Source organism: Phodopus roborovskii, unplaced genomic scaffold, assembly GCF_943737965.1.
Source record: "Phodopus roborovskii unplaced genomic scaffold, PHOROB, whole genome shotgun sequence".
Taxonomy (NCBI): domain Eukaryota; kingdom Metazoa; phylum Chordata; class Mammalia; order Rodentia; family Cricetidae; genus Phodopus; species Phodopus roborovskii.
Window position 1 is genome coordinate 12,332,723 of NW_026125295.1, and position 20,793 is coordinate 12,353,515.

Consider the following 20,793-nt stretch of genomic DNA (forward strand, 5'->3'; position numbering starts at 1 on the left):
CCTGCTGAATGGAGTAAAGCTTGATGCCTGTGCTGCGGTCCCAGATATTGATGAGGTCATCCAAACCACTACTAATGACACAGGAGGTGGTACAGGTAAGGGAGGTAACATCTCCACGGTGAGCAAATGTATGGCTGACCCGGCTACCTGTTAGTACATCCCATAGGCAGATGGCTCCATCCTGCCCTCCACTGGCCAGTACCATGGTCTGGGGAAAGAAGCCCAAGGAAACGGGATCACAGGTAGAGTGCCTTTCTCGACAAGGTGTCCCCATCCCATTTTTGCTTCCAAGGGCCAGACTGAGTTGGTGCATCTGACTCCCCACAGCCCCACAACAGGTCGCTCACCTGATCAATGTACACAGTTGTGATTGCCCCCGAGTGACCCTGCAGGGTAAAAAGGCAACACGAGTCCTCGAGTCGGAAGACCTAGGACAGGAAGGAGCAGCAGTGGGCTTTGGTCTCTGGGACCCTCCATCGTCCCACTAGGACTCCTGCCCCCCCCACTTTCCAGAGATAAACAATACTCACTCTTAGAGTATGGTCTTGGCTCCCTGTCACCAGGCGCCCGGCAGCAGCTCTCAGGGCTGTGATGGGTTTTTGGTGTGCACAGGGCACTGTGTGGGTCAGATGACAGGCCACTGTGTTGCTGCTGCTGTACACAGACGAAGAAGGAGAACTGCCTCGCCCTGGGGTCCCTGAGGAGGACAGGTGCAGTGAGAGACCCTGAAAATGCGTCTCAGCAACACCACCATGTATTATAATATCTGCTGCCCCCAGGGCCCACTGACCTCTGAACTGCAGGGGGCTGAGGGAAGTGTGGGTCTCCAGGGAAAAGAAATCAAGGGAACCATTAAGCCGAGCAGCTACAATCCTAGAAGAGAAAGGCAGGAAAGGCTATGGGCTATGGCCATAGGGAATACACAAAGTACTATAAGAAAGATGCTACAGCTGGAGGGTGGCAGTTACGACAAGGCCTCCTTAAGCCTTATTGTTGTAAAATGGGGATTAACAGTGCCCACCTCAAAAGTGGTTGTGAAGTTAAATGAGCCCATGTGTGTAATGTGCCTGCCTCTAAGTGTCATACACACCTGTAAGTCAATACCAAAACAGGCTGGAGAGACGAGGCTGCACTTTAATGAGCATCTGCTGTTGCAGAGGACCCAGGATCAGTTCCCAGCACCTACATGGCAGCTCATGGCCATTTCCAGGGACTCTGATGCCCCCTTCTGACCTCCATAGGCACTAATCACATGGTGTGCATTCATACACACAAGAGAACAATGAAACCTTTTTTTTGGTCAGACAGTGGTGGACCATGCCTTTAGTCCCATCACTCAGAGGCAGGTGGATGTGAGTTCAAGGCCAGCCTGGCCTACAGAGCGAGTTCCAGGGTTACACATACAACAAATGAGTTCCCCTGTAGCCTGTAGCTTAAGATAAGCAGAACTGGCTCAAATCTGAACACGAGGAAAAGGACCTAGGGTGAGCATGTGGCGCGGAGTCCCCACAGGGACTGACTGCAATCTCCACATCTTAATCAACGTTGACCCAAGTGTCTGTCTATTTGTCTCCTTTAACCACAAAAAGATTTTCTTTGCTCTCAAGAATTCTTAGGCACAGGCTGCAGGCAGATTCACCAATGGCTCATACAATCACAAATTGTGGGGCTGTGAAATCTTGTCCCAGCAAAAGGCAGTGCATATTACAACTTCTGCCCAAGACCATCAAAAATAGCTCATGGGAATCCATGATGCATAGGAAGGGGAGAGTGGGGAGAAAGCATGGTTACCAGGAACGAGACGTGAGCTCTTCCAAAAGCTAAAAAGAACAAGCATGAGGACCTAGCAGTTGTCCAGGCTGTGAGTCAAATGAAGTAAAGGCCTGTGCAAGTTCCACTGGCACCCCTAGCCCTGCTGTCCCCCACACACATACGCAGCAAAATACCTTTCTCAAGACAAAATGCCCTGAACATGTTCAAAAAAAAATAATCTAAAGAATACCCAGATGAGGCCTTGTTTTAAATACAAAACAAAAACCAAAAGGTCTGCAAACACATTTTCTGTCAGTGTTCATAATCCAGGAGAAACCGACTTAGAGGGCAGGGAGAAAAGGCAGTGCCCTGAGAGCTTACCTTGTGCCTGGCCTGCTGCAGACACGAGTTTTACAGTGGTCACCACCTGACCCACCCTCACGGCCAGGTACTAGAGACTGAAAATAGGTCAGATCCCACCGCACGTGAAGGAAAGGGGCTGTAAGCTGTAAGCCTCAGCATAGAGTGGCCTGACCCTGACAGATGGGCCTAGCAAGCAGCTGGGACTCTTACCTCCTGTCCAGAAAGACAAGGGCTGTGATGCCTGAGGAGACCTCCTCGTTGCTGCAGCAGAGCATCCCCTCAATGGCGTCCCACACCTGCGAGCGCAGAGGCTGTGAGCACCCACTCCTCGTGGGAACCCCCCAGCTAGATGTAAGCAGCCCCTCGGCCCACCTCCAGCCGGCCGCTGCTCCGCCCAACCACGATGAGGTTGCCTTGCAGCTCCAAGCTCCAGATAGAGCCGGCTGTGTTGGGGGCCCAGGCTAGAGGAGGGGAGCCCTTCTCGAGTTCAGCCCCCTCCTCCTGAGAAGCCTGGGGCAGCGGGGATCCTGGAGAGGGCGGGCGGAGGGCTGGCACCTGCGCAGCAGCCAGGCCCTCCTCCTGGTACACGCGTTGCACCAGTCGGCTGAAGTCATATCCAGAGTCCCTAGAGCGGCCACAGCCCGTCCGGTGCCGAGGCTCGGGCTGAGTGGGCTCTGGGGGCAGCTGCACTGAGAAGTTGGTGTCGATTAAGCAGGTGAGGTCTGGCTGGTCCCCAAAGAGGGAAGGCTGTGCAGGCCCTCGGGGGCGGTGTCGAAGCGGAGGGCTGTCCCCAGGCTCCTCAGGGCTAGTTTTGCCGCCATCCGACAGCCTTTCCCAGTTCTCCTGAGTTTCAAAGGCTCCGCCTCCGCAGCTGTCCCGGCGTGACCTGCCCAGGTCGAGCAGCCATAGGGTGAGCTAGGGGAGGAGCCCAAGAGAGCAAGCACCGGGCAGAGCCAATCTGAGCTTACCCTGGGCGCGGGATGCGCGTGAGGCAGTCCCCGGTCTGTGCGTCCCACACGCAGACTTGTCCTGCTAAGCAGCAGCTCACTAGCAGCATCCCATCGCTAGCCAGACACTCGATGTCCTGCATGAGGGTGCTGTGTTGGCCCGGGCCAAGGCCGTGATGGCCCGCTGTCGGCGGAACCCCACCCCACTCACCATGAGGTGCCCTCGCAGCACCAGCGGCACGATCTCCGTCTCAGGCGGCGCGTAGCCATAGTCATCGCAAGGCAGCTCTCCGCGCCTCCGCCTGCCGGGACCCCCACCGGGCTGCCCATAGTTCCGCGGGCACAGCACCCGGTAGAGGCAGAGCAGCAGGAGCACAAGGACGATGCCCGCTGCCAGGCCGAGTGCGGCCACCCTGCACAGGACCGCAAAAGTGAGCAGGGTGCACCCCAACGCTGGCCTCACCCTGACCCACTTCCTTGCCTCACTGGGGCCTTACTTGTACAAGGTAATGTCGCCATGGGCTTGTGTTCCACCTGGCCCCTTAGATGCAGCCTCCCAGAGGCCTGCAGGCAAAGACTCAGGTGGGGCCCAGGCACTGCGACCATCCTGAGGGTGCCGCCCCTCCAGGGCCTCCCGTGGGTTTAGGCGCAGTGTGACAGGTATGACAGGCAGCAGGCTGATGTACCTGTGGACAGTCAGAGATGCCCTGCCAGGATGCCCTCCTAATGTAGTCTTCTCACAGCCTGAAGCCCCTTCCCCAAACCAGCTCTGGCACCCAAATCTCGCTATTTCCCAACACTAGCTAGCATCCTAGCAAACCCAATGGACCTCACTCTGCCACGGGAAGAGGGGCAAGCGATCGTTAACTCCCCAGAACAAGGACGCCAGGTGCGTCTGCTGGGAGTGCCACAGTTCCTGCATCACTGCCCCGTGAGTTGTTTTCAACTATTTCACATTCAGTGCATAATTCAGACTAGTTTTCTCTCACCTAGTGGAGAAGGAGATGCTCTGGGAGGTCGAGCTGATACTAAGAGAGAGGTTGACAGCTGGCACTGCTCAACTTACCTTTTGGCCAGTGTGATGTTGTAGTAGTTGAAGAGCGTGGGCCAGTGGCGGAAGGACAGTTTCCTCCACAGCTCCTCATCCTCAGGCCCCCAAGTTACCTCTGGGGCTCGGCTGTCATGGACACCCTCTGGAACAGCATGCTCAGGCAGCTCACCTGGCAATGTCTGGTTCTCTGGCAGTTTAGGAGCATCAGGTGGGAAGATGGAGAAGGCAGGGTCCGGGTGGCTGGCAGGCAGCACTCCACTAGGCACAGGCATGGGGCCCAGGGAACCCTCACCCAGTGGGCTCTGTTCTGTCACCTGGGCAGCGAGGTAGGTACGCAGCCCTGCTGGGTCTGTGTATACCAGGATGCCAATCCAAACAACGGTTCCAGCCTGCAGTGAGGGGTCAGGTGCTCAGTAGGGCTTTGTAGGCATGGGCAGCCCCGGGCCCCAAGCAATCTGGGTCCTCACACTGATGGCTCACTCCATGAGCAGGCGGGTCATGACCTCCAAGCTGTACACTTTTTTTTTTAACCTCCCCATCTTCTCTGACTACCACCCACTGACAACTGCCACTAGAGGCCTGGCTCCTTCCTATGGCTACGGAGTGGGTTTTCAAGGTGAGAAATCACTGGGACTGCTTTAGTTTGACAGAGCTTCCTCTCCTCAGCTAGGCCCAGAAGGTTGACACCATTCCCAGGTGGGCACAGCCAGAGGGTTGACCAGCTGAAAGCCTTCCACAGGGCCTCAGTGTTACCCGCCTCTCCCTTCTGCTGCAGGGAAAGACACTGCCACCCCAGCAGGCAGCACACGCCACTACTCTCTGCTGTCTACATGCTACGCGGAGTGTGATTAGCCACAACTCAGGAAAACATTGACCGTGCACAGTGGCTCCATCCTAGACAATCCCCGTGCTCAGGAAGCAAGGCTTTCAAGGGCCACCCCTGGGATTTGAAAGCTGTCCTCTGCAAGGCAGAACAGGGATGATGGGTACCATGATGAGGCGCTGTGCCAGGCGAGTACGGGCCAGGAAGTAGATGACACGCAGTCTTTTGGGGAGCCGCAAGTTTCGGAAGGAAGATGGTTGCAGTGTGATGGTATGTGGCATGGATGGCCGTACAGCTAGCTGTCTCTCATAGCGAGCTGGCCTTCCCACGGGCTTCGCTGAGGGCAGGCAGGATTCAGGGGGCAGACGCTTGTTTAGGTCCGCTAGCTGTTGAGGGCACAATAATCAGGCGCAAAGCTATTCAGAGGCTGCCTGCATGGGAGTGCTACCTCCCATGTCTGAAGAGAGCAAGCACCAAGCAAGAGAGCGAGGGGGTAGGGCAGTCCAGCCACTCCTACCTCCATTCGCCGAATGTCGATTGACAGGACAGTGGTGAAAAACAGCATCTGGAGGAAGAAGTCAGACACCAGGCCCACAACAGCAAAGAGGCAGAACTCCTGGAACAAAAACAAACACACAAAAGGTGCTGTGGCTACAAGCCTGGAAAGCAAATCCCTCAGAATTAGCAGAGCACAGCAAAGACAAAGAAAAATATTCTTCAGCTATGGATCCGGAGACTATGCAGGTAGGGCTAGCAGCTCACTAGGGGGCAGCACAGAGTCTGCTTGCCTTTCTCCTAGTGGACTGAGAGGGTGCTTTTCTAGAAAATTCTAGTCCCAAAGAGCCTCTCTTGGCGATGGAGAGATGGCTCAGAGGTTAAGAGCACTGGCTACTCTTCCAGAGGTCTTGAGTTCAATTCCCAGCAACAACATGGTGGCTCACAACTACCTATAATGAGATATGGTGCCGTCCTCTGGCGTGTGCATACGTTATAAATAACGTACCTTTCCGACCAGGTGCCACTGAAAGAAGAGGTGAACTCTGCCCTGCCACGGCAAAGGGGTGATTTGCATCCATGCCTACTTAAGGGGCAGAACTTGCTGAGAATTAGGTTTTCTTCCCTGGCCTTTGTTTAAGATCTCTGGCACAGCAGCATGGATTCTATTAAAAGCCCAGATGACTTACCTGGATAGCGGGCACAAGGGTGAAGTAGCCAATGAGGATGATGCCCAGTTCAGTTGCCATGTTTTTCATGATGGACCAGCTCTCACTGCTTAAACCTGCAGAGGGAGAACCAGAGCCCAGGTCAGTGAAGACCCACCTGCTTTAATGTCTGCACCTGGCCTTGCAGTCCTCAGAAGGACAGGAGCATGAAGAACGGGCAGCCTCTGGGCAGCCACTGCACTCAATGGCCAGACTCTAGGAGTCCCCACCATCACACAGTTGCTACAGAGGAAAGGTGGCTCACAACTTTAATCGCAGCACTCATGAGGCTGGGGCAGGCAGACCTCTATGAGTTTGAGGCCACCCTGGTCTACACAGCAAGTTCCAGGCCAGCCAGGGCTACACAGTGAGAATCTGTCAGGGGCTGGGTAGGGGTGCGAGGGGTCTGCTACTGGCTGGCTAGCTTTCTTACTGACACATGGGCCAAGACCAAGTACACTGTAAGGACAAGATGGTTCCTTGGGACATAAAACTAACAGGCTGGCCAATGACATACTACCCTGAAGGCAGGGTTTTCTTTCTTTCTTTCTTCCTTCCTTCCTTCCTTCCTTCCTTCCTTCCTTTCTTTCTTTTGGTAGAGTTGTGTGGGTGCATATGTATGGAAGTGTGTGTAGAGGTCAGAGGTCACACCAGGTGTTGTTCTGCAGGAGCCATCTACTTTGTATTTTGAGACAGTCTCTCTCATTGGCCCAAGACTCACTCAATAGGTTAAGGCGGCTGGCCAGGCAGCTCTAAGGGCCCACTTGTCTCTGTTCCCAGTGGTGGGATCACCTTGTACTACTTTGTTAGCTCTAAGGGCCCACTTGTCTCTGTTCCCAGTGGTGGGATCACCTTGTACTACTTTGTTAGGCTTCTACATGGGCCTGGGGTTTGGACTGAGGTCCTCATGCTTCTGCAGCATGCATCACCACAGCTCTAAAAGGCTTGTTTCGAGGGACCCTTATGTCCTTGGGCATAAACATAAAAGAACAGCCCATCACCCCAGCATTACCTTGTGCAATCCGAAGCTTCACCTCGAGATCCACTGGGGTTGATACAACTGACTTGGTGAGCACCAACACATTCTCTAACCCAATAACCACCACCAGGTATGGGAAAATCTCACTGGGGACAGAGGAGAGACAGGAAGGGGTTGGTTCTTAGCAGGCATGAGCCCTGGCCTATGGCGAGGCTGCTGAGTAGTTCCTGCAGCACAGGGCAGTAACCCTCTCTAATATACCTCCACCCAAAACAGGTTGCTTATCAACACAGCTTTTAGCTCTGGGGCAGGCTCAAAAGCTTTGCCAAGAGGCCAACTACCATCCCTGTCTCTTCCACCCAGTGGAGAAGAGACTGGAAGAGGCCCCGAGGAGAACATTATTGTGCCCACTGCCAGACCACAGCTTTCCTAACCCTCCCACACTAGGCTCCAATGGCTGATGGAACTAGCATTCTAGGATCCTACACTGGTTATTCCGGGCCAAGATACTGACCTAAATAGGAGGGATGACCTTAGACTTAATCCCTAATCTTTGCTGAGATGCTGTGTCTGTGGAAGAACAATGGCTCCCATAGAGCATCTGGCTGCTGGCTGAGCCTCACCCACATAAGGGAAACTCTTAAAGTGGCTCAGAAAAGGAAGCAGACTGTCCAGGGCAAGGAGCAGACAGTGATACAAAGTGGCTTTTCTGTGCAGCTCTGACTAGTGTCCCAGCCTTGGGTCTGGTATCTAGTACAGGGGAGAAAGTGGTTTCCACTATGACTGCCTGAGAAGCCAAGGTCAGGGGCAGGCCAGTCAGTGGGTTGCTAACCGCTAGGTAGGCAAGGCCAGCCAGAGACCAAAGCCTGAGGACAAATACAGGGAAGGGCTCTGGACTAAGATTTTTCAGAGGAATGAGGGGACAGTAGCATCAGTGATGGACACAAACTCTATCCCCCAACATATTAAAAACAATAAACAAATCTAAAAACTAAAGCACCGGGTGGTGGTAGTGCACGCTTTAATCCTGGCCCTCAGGAGGCAGAGGCAGGCGGATCTCTGTGAGTTTGACGCCAGCCTGGTCTACAGAGTGAATTCCTGGAGAGTCAGGGCTACACAGAAAAACCCTGTCTCAAAAAAACCAAAACCAAAAAAATAAATAAAAGCAATATGTATATGGATTTAAAATCTAAGCATCAAAATCTATATATACACAGACACCATATATACAAATACAAATATTCTATATATAAAACATAATGTATATGCGTATATATGCACACACATACACATAACCACATATTCTATATATATAGATATGCCATACACATACACATATGCTTAAAGAGGAAGAACATGGACCTCTTCAATGGCAAAAATAATACGGCAAAGACATGGGGAAACAACAAACATCCAGTGCAATGGTCACCAGTAGTCAGTCAGGCCCAGACATACAAGGGGTCTGGTGGCTCACTCTGGCCCTGTGAGACCTACCCGCCATTGAGTGTGGGTGTCAGGCCGAAGAGAGTGCAGAGTCCTACAGACATGAGCAGGGAGCTAAGCACTGTGACCACGGCTGCCAGGGCGAGTCCCCACTTAGACTTGACCATGTCGATCTTGCCTGAAGAGCAGAGAGGGCACATCAGTGCAGTACCTCCCCAGCCCCCGGAACCCTCCTTAGCTGAGCTCCTGGGAGCAGAATATGCCGACAAGCAAGGAAGCGAAGGCTCCTGCTAAATCCAGAAGAAAATGGTAAGTACAGGCACTTCTGGTCTCATAAACATAGCATACCTTTCGGGAGCTCTAACCCATAAAGTGTCTCTTCCTCAGAAGCCCCTGAGACTATGGGGGAATGAAGTCACCAGATACATTCTACATCTCGGCTCCAAGCCATCTCTAACAGCAGGGAAGTGAATGTCATGGAAAAGCTCATTTGGGGACCTACGTGTGGAGAAGTAGATGTAGGCAAACAGGATGATGTAGGTGGTCACGAGGGGGATGAGCTCGGCAATGCCAATCTCCTCTTTGAAGTGCACATGGACCAGGTTCTCGGCCCGCAAGCTGCAGTTGGGGCTGGGGTGCAGGAGCATGAGCCGGGCACGTAGGCTGCTCAGAAACCTGTAGACAAAAAAGTCCCTAGAGGGGCCCAGCAGGGTCTCCTCCACCCACTTGTTTAAAGAAAGCTCTGTGGCGTCTCAACATCTCTCTAGTCTCCACAGACACTGGAAGGCAAACCTTTCTTGATTTATCACACAACTCCAGGTGCCAAAGGCTCACAAGAGCCCGTCAAAGGCACTCAAGCACCCTCGCTGAGTGCGGAAAGCTGCTCAGACAAGACACAGGCTGCACTGAGCTCAGCACTCAGCTGAGGCACCTGGAAGAAACCAGAGAGAACACCAGGCCACAGAATTTCCCTGGTTCTTAGTCAGGTCTGAGCACCATCTCATTCCAAAGATCAGATCTAGTTCCTTGTGTAAAGGACATAAACATTTTAATAAGAGGCCTGGGGCCATGTTGGTCAGAGAAGCAACCACTCAAGCTAAGTACCACAGAGCAGCTGGGAGTCTGAGCACCTTACTTGGCATGGTAGTGCTGGAAGGCCAAGGTGATGGTGTATGAGACCATCCTCTTTCTTGTGTAGAGGCTCACCCCACTGTACTTCCCAGGAACACCAAACAGCAAGTCTGTGGGCAGAAACCAACAAGTACTGATGTAGGAATAACAGTCGTGGGGATGTAGCAGGGCTACCCAGGACTCCTTCCCTGGAGTTACACTTAGAAGCAAGGGATGGTACCCATTGAAGGAGAGACAGTGACCACACACAGGCTCTCCAGTGCCGAGGGTACCTTTGAGTGTGGCTGATGTCTGCAGAGTTTTGGGCTCATGCTGATGGATGGTCCCAATGATGTCAGGGTCAGCATGGAATCGCTCCCAGTCATTCTGCCAGAAGTTACCAGGGGACAGCAGCAGGCATCCATGTTCAGGAAGTAGGTTCCGGAGTTTCCTGAGTCCTGGCAGCAAGTCTGTCACCTGAAGGCAAACTTCTTCCAGGCTCTTGGTCCCTGAGCTACGCAGAAGATGGGAGGAACCTTCTGGTGTTTCTGCCAGCACAGGGCCAACCCACTGCACTTATGAGGCACCATCTGCCATCAGGCTCCTAAATGTCTTATTTCCCTGAGCTCACAGGACAGCCTGATGCTGAGGGCAATGGGAAAGGCTTCAAGTGCTCAATGTGACCATGCACATGTCCAGCCCCTAGAGTGCACTGGAGCCCTCAAGGCCATCTCTTTCCAGGAAAGGAAGTGTGTGAGAGCATGCAAACACCCCCACTAAACACCTCTGCCAATTTTAGGGGACAATTAGGAAAGGAAGAAACTTTAGGGTTTTAGTGCACCAAAATCCTTGTCAAAGTCATTAGTTAACTAAAACCTGATGGTGACAGTCTGTTAAGCCAACATGTTCCAGAAGGTACCCCAAGGCACAGCTTGCTAATCTTAGCAGAGGCCAAAAGCAGGAGCCATGGGTCAGCTGTTTCTCAGTTACCTCCCTACAATTATGCCCATTCACACTCCGTGAGTTGTGAGGAAACAGCCACAAAGAGCCCACGAAGACCCTGAGAACTGTAGAGCTGACTGTAGTAGTTAGGAGCGAGAAATATAACTCCCTTTGGTACTCGAGAGTCTGGGGTCCCTGAGAGGAGTACCTGTCTCTCAGCACATGGTTCCGGATTTCCTCCACCAGTTGGAATGCCCGGGACAGAGGTGATCGGAACACATCTACCGCCAGAAGATTTTTGTGCCAGGGAGACACTGATGACTTCACAAATATCTGTTGGATGTATGCCACTGGGGCACCCACATACTGTCGAAGGAATAGGACAGGATCGTAAGGAAGCACGGGACCGTGCTCAGTAAGAGCTCATTGAGCATGCACTAATGAGAAACGTACTAATGGACCAGGTATCAGGAAAGCATGGCTCCCACAAGCCAAAGCAAAGCCCAGGTTCATTTTCTGTCTTTTCCTGTAATAAAGGTATGTTGGAAACACCGCAATCATCCTCAGCTACCCACCCTATTACAACAGAGCTGTGTGTCTGCAACAGACATCTGGACTCCCAGACAGCTAAGTCTAAATCATTTACTGTCTCGCCCTTTATAGAGCATAGCTGTTGGCTGTACCAGAGTACAGGCTCCCAGAGGCATGTAGCTGCTTCACTGATACACAGGGGCTGCTCTTACAGAGTTGCTCCTCTGTAGTGTGCTTAAAAGATCAAGGCCCAGGGTCCGGAGAGATGGCTCAGAGGATAAGAGCACTGGCTGATCTACAGAACCCAGGTTCAATTCCAAGCACCCACACGGCACTAACAACTGTCTGACTCCAGCTCCAGGGGATTCTTCTCATAGACACACAGATAGGAGGGACAGTGACACACATAAAAGAAATCTTAAAAAAAATCAAGGCTTAGGTGGGCGGTGGTGGCACCTGTCTGGTGGTGGCAGTACTGGAGGAAGCAAGGATTGCTCAGGCAGTTTCTTAACCAAACAGGTACCACAGTGTCTCAGACTCACTCTCTCACTAAATGTGGCACACTTTTCTCACTAGAACCTGGTGTACGCCTCTTGATGTATGCCTGTCTCACTCCCAGAGCATGCTGACTAGCGGCTCCATAAACTTCCGGCAGAAGGACATGAATGCTTTCATTTTGATGTTGACATCACTGGAACCAGGACCCAAACTACAGATAAAAGCATTCGTACATGCAGTTTCCGGTGACACAAATGCCACGGAACATTCCTAAAGTGTGCACTGGGTCAATCATCACTGAACAGCTATGAGAATGCGAAGGTGGGCGGGAGAAGGGCAGGAAGGTTACCTGAGGAGTAAGTGACATTGAGAGAAAAGAAGGCCTGGACAGCACGAAGGGACCTTGGAAGGTAATCAGGACAATCAAAATGCCAACCTCAAAACCTGGTCAAACCTTCTGGGCTTTAAGCTGATGACAGAAAAGCCCAAGTATCCCTGAGATAGAGGGGTGCCTAACAAAAGCAAGGTTCTGGAGAGATGCCCTGGGGGTACAATGGCAGAGAGAGGGATAGGGAGAGAGAGGGAGAGGGAGAGGGAGGCAGAGAGAGAGAGGAGAGGCAGACAGGGAGACAGGGGAGAGAGGGAGAGAGAGAGGTGGGTTAGAGGGAGTGGGCATGCCTGAGGGATCGGTTTTAAAGACAAAGCCTGCCTTATTCAGGGACTCCACAGGCAGATGAGTGGACAAAAGTCACTGGCCATCTTCTGGGCTCAAATGAACATTTTAGAAGCACAGTTCATAAGGCTCAGTTTATTTTTGGTTGAAACAAGGTCTTAGGCTTAGTTCTAGCTGGACTGGGACTTATAGTAATCCTCCTGCTTCTGTTTTCCAAGTGTTGGCTGTGAAGTCATTTATGATGCTAGCTTAGTGAGGACTCTGACCCAGAGCTCACTCGAAGCTGCAGCCGAGAACTTCCGGCAGCCATAGGCTCTGACCCAAGAGCATTTCACTGACTCAACACACACTTGCCTGAGTGAAGGAAGGAAGCTTCTTCCTGGAGGCCAAGAGCTCTCGGAGACTCTTTTGGGGATCATCCCCAAACCTGTGAAGGGCACAGCACCCTTATGGCACCAGGGAGCTTCCAGCCCCAGGCTTAATCCTACTGGGTGTCAGACATGACTCTAACATACCACACCTCTGCTAGCTGCCTTTCTCCCCCTCTGAACGTGTCCCCCCCCCAAAGGATGTGACCTACTGACCTTTCAGTCAATTTCCAGGCCAAGAGCTCACACTTTCTAGTATACTTCCATCTTCCTTCCCACCCAGAATCCTGTGGGCTTGTGTTTTTTGTTTGTTTGTTTTTTGAGAGAGTTTCTCTGTGTAACAGCCTTGGCCTTCTGGAACTTACTTACTTTATAGACCAGGCTGGCCTCAAACTCAGAGAGCCACTTGCCTCTGCCTCTTGAGTGCTGGGATAAAGGCGTGCCGCTCCTACTACCACCTCCTGGCTTTGGGTCAGTATTTCAACAAAGGACTAATAACTGCAATTCACAATCTGGGATATAGGGTCAGGCGCCCTAAGTTTTAGTAGTGCCCCATTCCCCAAGTTTATCCACAATTCTTCTTGGAGGTGTATTGTTACAGCGCCTTCATTCATGGGAAGGCAGTAGTACGGCTTTCTATGTATTTGCTTTGTGGGAGAGGGTTTTACTATGTGGCTTTGGCTGGCCTCAGATTTATGATCCTTCTGCCTTAGCCTCCTGAGTGCTGGGATTACACGGGTGCAGCAGTCTTCCACCATACTTCTTTAGAAATATATTGTTATTCCACTTGCCCTAGACGACTTTCTCCTTTGATGTCCCACCCGTTGTGGGTAACCCACAGCTCCTGGGCTTTCATCGCAGACAGATCATGTTGGCGGGTCTCCTATACAGACCCATTCTTCAGCCATATAGCTCTTGACTCATACCCACCAACTTCTACCTAAACCTTCCAAGACGATGCTCCACATATCAAATCATCATCTGATGTGACCTCAAGTTCCCTCTCTGGACATCAGTATTCTCTCACAGTCCCTAGACTGGCTTAGAAACTTCCAGAAGCAGACCCTGAAACCACTAGTTCATCGGGAAGGTACAGGGAACTGGGAGGGGAGCCAGCCAGCAAAGGGTGCATTGAGCAAGTGACCTCACAGAGCCTGAGCAGGTGGAGCGGAGAGACTCCATTACCTCTGAGGTCCTCTGAGCAGGAAGTAAAATGCTAGTGAAGATGATCCACTCTATAGTGCACCCATCCAGTGGAGACGGGTTCTCTTAATAACCCTACCTGATGTTCAAGTGAGAAACAGGTATGGAAGCAGATGAAGAATAGTACCCTACATGTGTGACCCAGATGCCCTGAACTAGATGGAGACAGAGGTAGGTAGCCTGCTAACATGGCCCCCAATAAGTTACACCTTCTGAAGCTCAAGACCCTGTACCCACCCCCTTAAGAGAATGCTAGATCTAATGATTTACTTCTGCCAGGGAATACAGCCAAAGATATGCCATCTTTGAATTTAGGTTACTGGACACTGTAACAATTCCACATCGTTTGGTACCAACACCTGGTGAAACAATGTATCTTGTTAGCCACTCTGGAAAGGGCATTTAGCCAACACTCAGAAAGCAACTAAGAGGTCTGCAAGAAACCTGTTGCCAGTCAGTCATATGAGTGAGTATGGAAGCAGATTCCCTGAGTTGAATTCTGAGGTGCCTGAAGCCTGAGCTGACAGCTGGACTGCAGTGTTGTGAAAGACCCTGAACTGAATACCTAGATAAGAGAACCAAGGTCAAGACAGCTAAGGGAGGAGTCTAAGGTCACACAGCTGATAGGGAGCGGACCCAGATTAAACCCCAGCTGCCTGAGCCCAAGCTTAATGCCTCTTCTACAGCCCACCTGCTCAGATCATGCCATACAATCTTGACACGGGAGAGAAAAGTCCATAAGAAGAATGGGAGAAGAGCTATGGTCCTGGGAGCCAACGGCTTCTCTGGCCACCACTGTTCATAGTATGAGGTCTCTGCCCAGATCTTCTCTGTGTCCAGGCTTAGGCAGCCACCACAGACTCTACAATGCTAGCCTTGGAAGCCCAGAATGGAACAAGCCTGTATGCCTCTGAGATCCTGCCAGATTGGTCTGTACAAGGAAGGGCCTGGTGAGGACTGGGGCAAAAGCAGGAAGTTCACATGACCAAGAAAGCTGCTGTAGGGTAGGCATTCAAGTGCCAGAGTCCTCAGGTTTCTATTCCTTTTAAAACCCATTTTCTATTTTAAATTCAGTTCTTCCTTCATAAGTAAATAGCACTACCTAGACTCAAATTCTAGTACCACCCTCCCTGGCTGTGTGCTATGGGTGAGGTTCTATGGGCTCTCCAAGACTCAAGGTCTTCCTTACTGCTTAGGGAAATGGAAATAAACCACCCAGTTAAATCGGGTCCCAGGGAAGGACAACCAAAATAACAGATGTAAATCAAATCCAGCAAAGCATCAGAAGGAAAACATTACTCCCTGGAATTATGGAAACTGGATTTGGCATCCCAGGCAGTATCAACTCAGCCTACTAACTGAGTTAATGAACTACAAGTTCATTAAGATTGATTTCTTTGCCACATTTTCACTGTCATTCTTTTTAAAAAGCAAACAATGTTTAAGTGTGTGAATGTTTTGTCTGCACGTAGGTATGTTTACCACATACATGCCTAATGCCCCTGGAGGTCAGGAGAGGGCATCTGATCTCCTGGAACTGGAGAATCCAACCCCGGGCCATCCATAAGAGTGCTAAGGGCTCGTAGTCGCTGAGCCATCTCTCTAGCCCAGGTTATTCCTTTTAAGGGAATGGCTTCTACTATCTAGTCCATGTTATTCCCTTTAAGAGCATTAGTGGTTTCCACTATCTACTCTAGAACTCAAGAGCCCAGGAACAACTTGGGTCCACCAACCTCCTCACTTACAATGCTCAGAATAACAGGCACATTCATTGTGTCTTACCCTACAAGAACCCCCTTTTTTTTTTTTTTAGCATTGAAGTGTCAAAAATATTGATGTTTATGTAAATCTGAGCGATACAACTTCAAAAGTATAGCAGGGCAAACACGGAGGAGCAGCAGGATCCATATGCACAGGAAGTTAGGACAAGCTGCCTGAAGATAGAACCACTAAGCTTAGGGCAGGCCTAAGGTATGCACACCTAGTGACCTTACCAGCAGTCCAAGCATACAAACCTTCCTTTTTGTCCTCTCTGCTCTACTGTGACAGGCACAAACATTTGTTGAATGTTAATCATGGGCCAAGCACTGCACTGTTTGTATTTTCTCATTTAATCCTTTTGACAATGTCTAACACAGGTATAATTATCACCCTTGTTTTATGAATATGGTAATGAAGGTGCAAAAGTCATTTGCCCAAGGCCACATACTGGGGAATGAAAGTCTCTACTGTTTCTGCTTTGTTTTTCTTTCTCGATAACCACAGACTTCTGCCCAGAAGGAACTGCCCCTTGCCAATCCTCTAAAGCCATAGGTCACACAAGTCTAATAGAGAGTGGGCTGAACTCAGACCAAGAACCTGGCAAGGATGATTAGACAGACTCTGTGGGGACTGGAGAAATGGCTTAGTGGTTATAAGTGCATGCTGCTCTTCCAGAAGACCAGAGTTCAGTTCCCAGCACTCATGCTGGGAAACTCACAAATTCCTATAACTCTAACTCTGGGAGATCTGACATCTTCTTCTGGGAACACAGACTGATGGACAGACGGATGGACACAGACACACACACACACAATTGCTCCTGCCTCTCTGCCTCTTCCTGTTTCCTTTCCTGTCACAGGATATGGACAGGCTCCTTCACCACTCTACTTCCCCCATGATGTTCTGCCGCATCTCAGACCCAAAGCAACAGAGCCATCTAAACTTGAACTGAAAATTCTAAAAATATGGACCATGCCATGCCACCAAAGGCTTGCTTCTCTTAGCTTGTGACGGTTTCTCAGACTTTCCTTGTTTTGTGGAGTGCTGATCAGGTATTTTGTGGGGTTGATGATGTTTTACTCAGTAGACTAGAGCTATCCACCTGGGAGGAAGGCTCTAGAGGTAACTGCGGTTCTCATTAACCTCCACCACTTTCTTGAGGACTGCCTGTCAAGTTCTCCATTGCGCATACTCCTCCCTGCCCTGTGCTCTGTGGAAGGACATCTCAGAAGTAGAGTACTGTGAAACACTCCTATATCCTAGTACTTGAGAGGTGGATGCAGAAGAAACAGGAGTTCAAGACCAGCCTCAGTCCAGATTGAGGCCAGCATAGGCAACATTAAACCTTGTTCCAAAAAACTAAAACAAAAAGGAGAAGGGAATTACACACTACCTTCTTGAGAGAGGACTATCTACATAAATTGTTCAGATATTTTCTGCCCAAGGATTTGCCTATTGTCTCTATTTATTTAGTCAGTTAATTGAATGGATTCAGGGCAAATTTACAGGTATTTACCATTTACTTGCAGTGTAAAAACACATGCTTATAATTCAATACTCCTTAACTAATTGCAAAACCTGCTCCGGCACTGACTACTTAAAGCTCTTGGCCCATCTGCGTGTGTATCCATGCCTGCCTGAGTTTATGTGCCCCAGGTGTGTGAAGGTGCCTGCAGAGGCCAGAGGGTGTTGATCTCCTGGGACTGGAGTTAGGCATGGCTGTGCACTGCCTATGGGTCCTCTTTAAGAACAATAAGCACCTTTAACCACTGAGCCATCCTCCAGAGTCCCACGTCCACCACGTCACTTCAACATATACTTCATACTTTAAAAATCTTTGTCATATCTCCACAAACAGGGTGAGACCTCCTCAAGGACTAGCACCCTGAGCTGTCCCCATAGCATCCGGGTTTACTCCAAAAACAACAACAACAGAGCAGAAGGCAGGAATACAGAAGCTGTAGTTCTCTAGTGTGTGTGGGTGGTGGCTCCTGTATGTCCTCCCAGTGCCCGGGCCTTCAATGTTTTTTCCAGATGCCGTAATTTGTCCTGCTTGGCTAGGTGATGACATCAGTAACAAAGTAGGTGCCCTGGAGACAGGATCTGGGAATGAACTTATCATCCACTAGATTTGCTGCTGAAGCTCCTCCAGCCACTGTTAGGAAGATGGAGAGGAAGCTGGCCCAGAGGGAAAAGATGGATTCCTGAGGACCAGGCCATGTAATGTAGAAGGCATTTCTGCCCCTGCCTATGAGTTATGTGAAGTCTTTCTTTTCCACTTACTCTGCTTTAAGTTGGGTTTTCTGTTCTTTATAACTGAAGTGGTTCTCACAATCTATTGTGGGCTTCTATTTTTAATCGTACATAGCCAATATGAGTGTGGTGACTCATCATTGAGTTAGCATGGTATCTGGCTACAGCACTAAGCCCTGAGTTCCCTCCACCACTCAGGGATAGAGGCTGTAACAGAAAGAACTATGTAATTCTCCAACTGTTTAGACCTTAAACTGCTCTATACATTGTCACCACCCTAGGCCAATGAAAGTACTAAGGGAAGCCCACAAATACATCTATCTTGTACAAACAGGTCCACTGAACTCTATTAGTCAAGAAACATCCATAAACCAAAACTACTTTGTTGGGGACTAGGTATCATCAGGTCAATATACAGTAGAACTATATTAAGCAGTTAATGATGGCAAAATATTTGCATCAAGAAGATCCCATTATGAACCAATGGCCAATCTGGTACATAGAACACAAAACAGTTTCTTTCATTAAAAGAAAGAAAGAAAAAGTCAACTTTTTGTTTGTTTGTTTGCTTGCTTGTTTTTCAAGACAAGGTTTCTCTGCATTGCCCTGGTATCTTGGTACTCACTCTGTAGAACAGACTGGCCTTGAACTCACAGAGACCCTCCTGCCTCTACCTCTTGAGTACTGGGATTAAAGGAGTATGCCACCACTGCCTGGCTTCAAAAAACTTTTATGTGTGTATATGTGTGTCTTCATGAGTTTATGTGCACCATGTCGGAAGAAGGTTCCCTCAGAGGTCAGAGAGTAACAGCTCCCCTGGAACTAGAGTTAAAAATGGCTGTACACCACCTCATGTGCGTCTAGGAACCAAACTCTTTGACCACTGAGCTATCTCTCTAGCCCAGAACTAGATGGTCTTAGACCATCACACGCACAGGTCTTGGTGAGAGCAGATGCAAATTCCTCACTGAGGAGGTGTGTAACTGTAACACGCCTCTCTTATCAGGGTGTCCTAGTCCAACACCAGGAGAGTCAAACTCCTAACTAGTTAGCTCACATTAACCAGAAAGGAAATGGAAAGAAGGCGCTATATTGTCCAGGGTGGAGAGGAGGAGCTCTGCCCCAAGTTTTACTTTTCCTCAAAAACTCATCAAGCCCAGCACCAGTCTATGGGACACATGAAGGACACACACATAAGGAGCACCATGTCCTTCCACATGGTAGATAAGATACCAGAGATGAGCTGGTCAACCTATGCGCTTCAAACAGAAGTGTAGAAACCACAGTGTGTGGGCCCCTTCAACTGCAGAGACTTTTCATCAAATGACAACAGTGCAGTCCAGTTGGCTAGGACTTGGAGAACAGAGAGAGAAAGTTCTAATCCTGTGCTAACTATCATAAATTAGTAACTGAAGCACTTAGTCACTCTGGGCCCCAACTTTCTCATGACTACTTAGGATCAAGGAAGAAACACGTTATCTGGTCCCTGTACATGTGTGTGACTAGGCCAGGTATGAACTAAGTTCAGCTGGTCACTGAGAGGACAACTGAAAACCCTAGTTTTTGTAGGGCACTCACACTTGGCATCATTAAATGTTTTCTTTCAATACAGGTTACTCATTACACGTGTAACTAAACACTCCGGTGCCTTCCTAAAGCAGGTGAGTGCATGAATTCACTAGTCTGAAGCTGACCACTCTCTCTGTCACTTGCCGAGCCTGCCTCCACCAATCAGCTCTCTGCTAGGGCTCTCCCCAGTGACAAGCTGAGCACCTACCCACTCTGGCTGCTCACTGGGCTCTCCTTGTTTGTGGTCAGAGTCCACAGGCGGGGGTGAGTAGTCCTTCACCGGAGTAGAGAATTCCACAGGTCCCGTTCCAGGCAAGGGGAGCTTCAGCAGAGGGTAGCTGGGGAGAGGGGAGAGGAGGGAAGAGTGAATGAGGACTTCTGAGAGGCGGAGTCTGCTGTGAGATGGTGGGGACTCAGGAGCCACTGCAATTCCAGCTGCATTCCCTTTGCTAGAGCTGTGTAAGAACACTTTACTAACCATAACATTTCAGAGCTGAAATTCAGAAGTCACCTAGACCAAATTTATTCAAACTTACTGTAGTCACAAAGCCTATAAGGAAGCCCAACTAATATAACAGGCTGGCTATATGTTTTCTGAGATTTTTAGACAAGATGTTAAAAACAAATTAAAACCTTATCTATCAATCAGATATAGATAGTTAAAAGAAAAACTAGGGATGAGGATACAAATCCAGTGGACTTCTGATTCAGAGGGCTGCGCTGTTTTAAAGAGACAGATCATGAAAATTGTGAAGGACATACTGACCCCAGCACATGGCTTCAGTCAACAAGATATAAAATAGATGTGTGTTCTGTTTCATGTCTCATTTAAAATTTTATTATTTATTTATCTGTTTTTTAAGACAGAGTTTCTCTGTGTAACAGCTCTAGCTATCCTGAAAATCACTTTGAAGACCAGGCTGGCCTCAAACTCCCAGAGATCTGCCTACCCCTCTCTGCCTTCCGAGAGCTAGGATTAAAGGTGTGTGCCATCACACCAGGCCTAAAATCTTCTTAATATTCAGAAATAATTTGTGTAAGAGGACTGAGGCAAAAAGGTGGCAATTCTGAGGCCTTCCTACACTGAGATACTATCATGCAAACAGAAAGGAAGCGACTTAGATGAGTGTAATGTGCACTTCATGCACAGAGCGCTCAGTTCTCATCTGTGCCTTTGTGTGACTAATCACTACCTAGATAAGACACAGAGCATTTCCAGAACCTCAGAAGACAGCCTGAGTCAACACACACCCATGACCTCCAGAGACAGTAAGGACAGTCTCTCCCATTACAACTTCAATTCGCCTTTTCATTTGTTTTTGGTG

The 20,793-nt window shown here is 49.8% G+C and overlaps 1 protein-coding gene across 3 annotated transcripts in view; it reads right to left on the reverse strand.

Annotated features, from left to right (window-relative positions):
* Positions 1-20,793, reverse strand: part of Scap (SREBF chaperone) — a 59,246-nt gene that overhangs the window by 490 nt on the left and 37,963 nt on the right. For 2 of the 3 annotated variants that reach the window (XM_051203476.1, XM_051203482.1), the window contains exons 3-22: positions 19,677-19,806; positions 10,821-10,978; positions 9,964-10,184; positions 9,696-9,801; positions 9,063-9,235; positions 8,612-8,738; positions 7,151-7,263; positions 6,121-6,215; positions 5,454-5,552; positions 5,104-5,322; positions 4,129-4,502; positions 3,560-3,748; positions 3,274-3,475; positions 3,084-3,199; positions 2,488-3,001; positions 2,326-2,411; positions 791-873; positions 531-697; positions 348-428; positions 2-208 (exon numbers count right to left, since the gene is read on the reverse strand). In XM_051203476.1, coding sequence (XP_051059433.1) covers positions 2-208; positions 348-428; positions 531-697; positions 791-873; positions 2,326-2,411; positions 2,488-3,001; positions 3,084-3,199; positions 3,274-3,475; positions 3,560-3,748; positions 4,129-4,502; positions 5,104-5,322; positions 5,454-5,552; positions 6,121-6,215; positions 7,151-7,263; positions 8,612-8,738; positions 9,063-9,235; positions 9,696-9,801; positions 9,964-10,184; positions 10,821-10,978; positions 19,677-19,806 — 3,460 coding nt within the window. Of the gene's footprint in view, position 1; positions 209-347; positions 429-530; positions 698-790; positions 874-2,325; positions 2,412-2,487; positions 3,002-3,083; positions 3,200-3,273; positions 3,476-3,559; positions 3,749-4,128; positions 4,503-5,103; positions 5,323-5,453; positions 5,553-6,120; positions 6,216-7,150; positions 7,264-8,611; positions 8,739-9,062; positions 9,236-9,690; positions 9,802-9,963; positions 10,185-10,820; positions 10,979-19,676; positions 19,807-20,793 lie in introns of those variants that run through there. The other variant, XM_051203488.1, reaches the window with a different exon arrangement.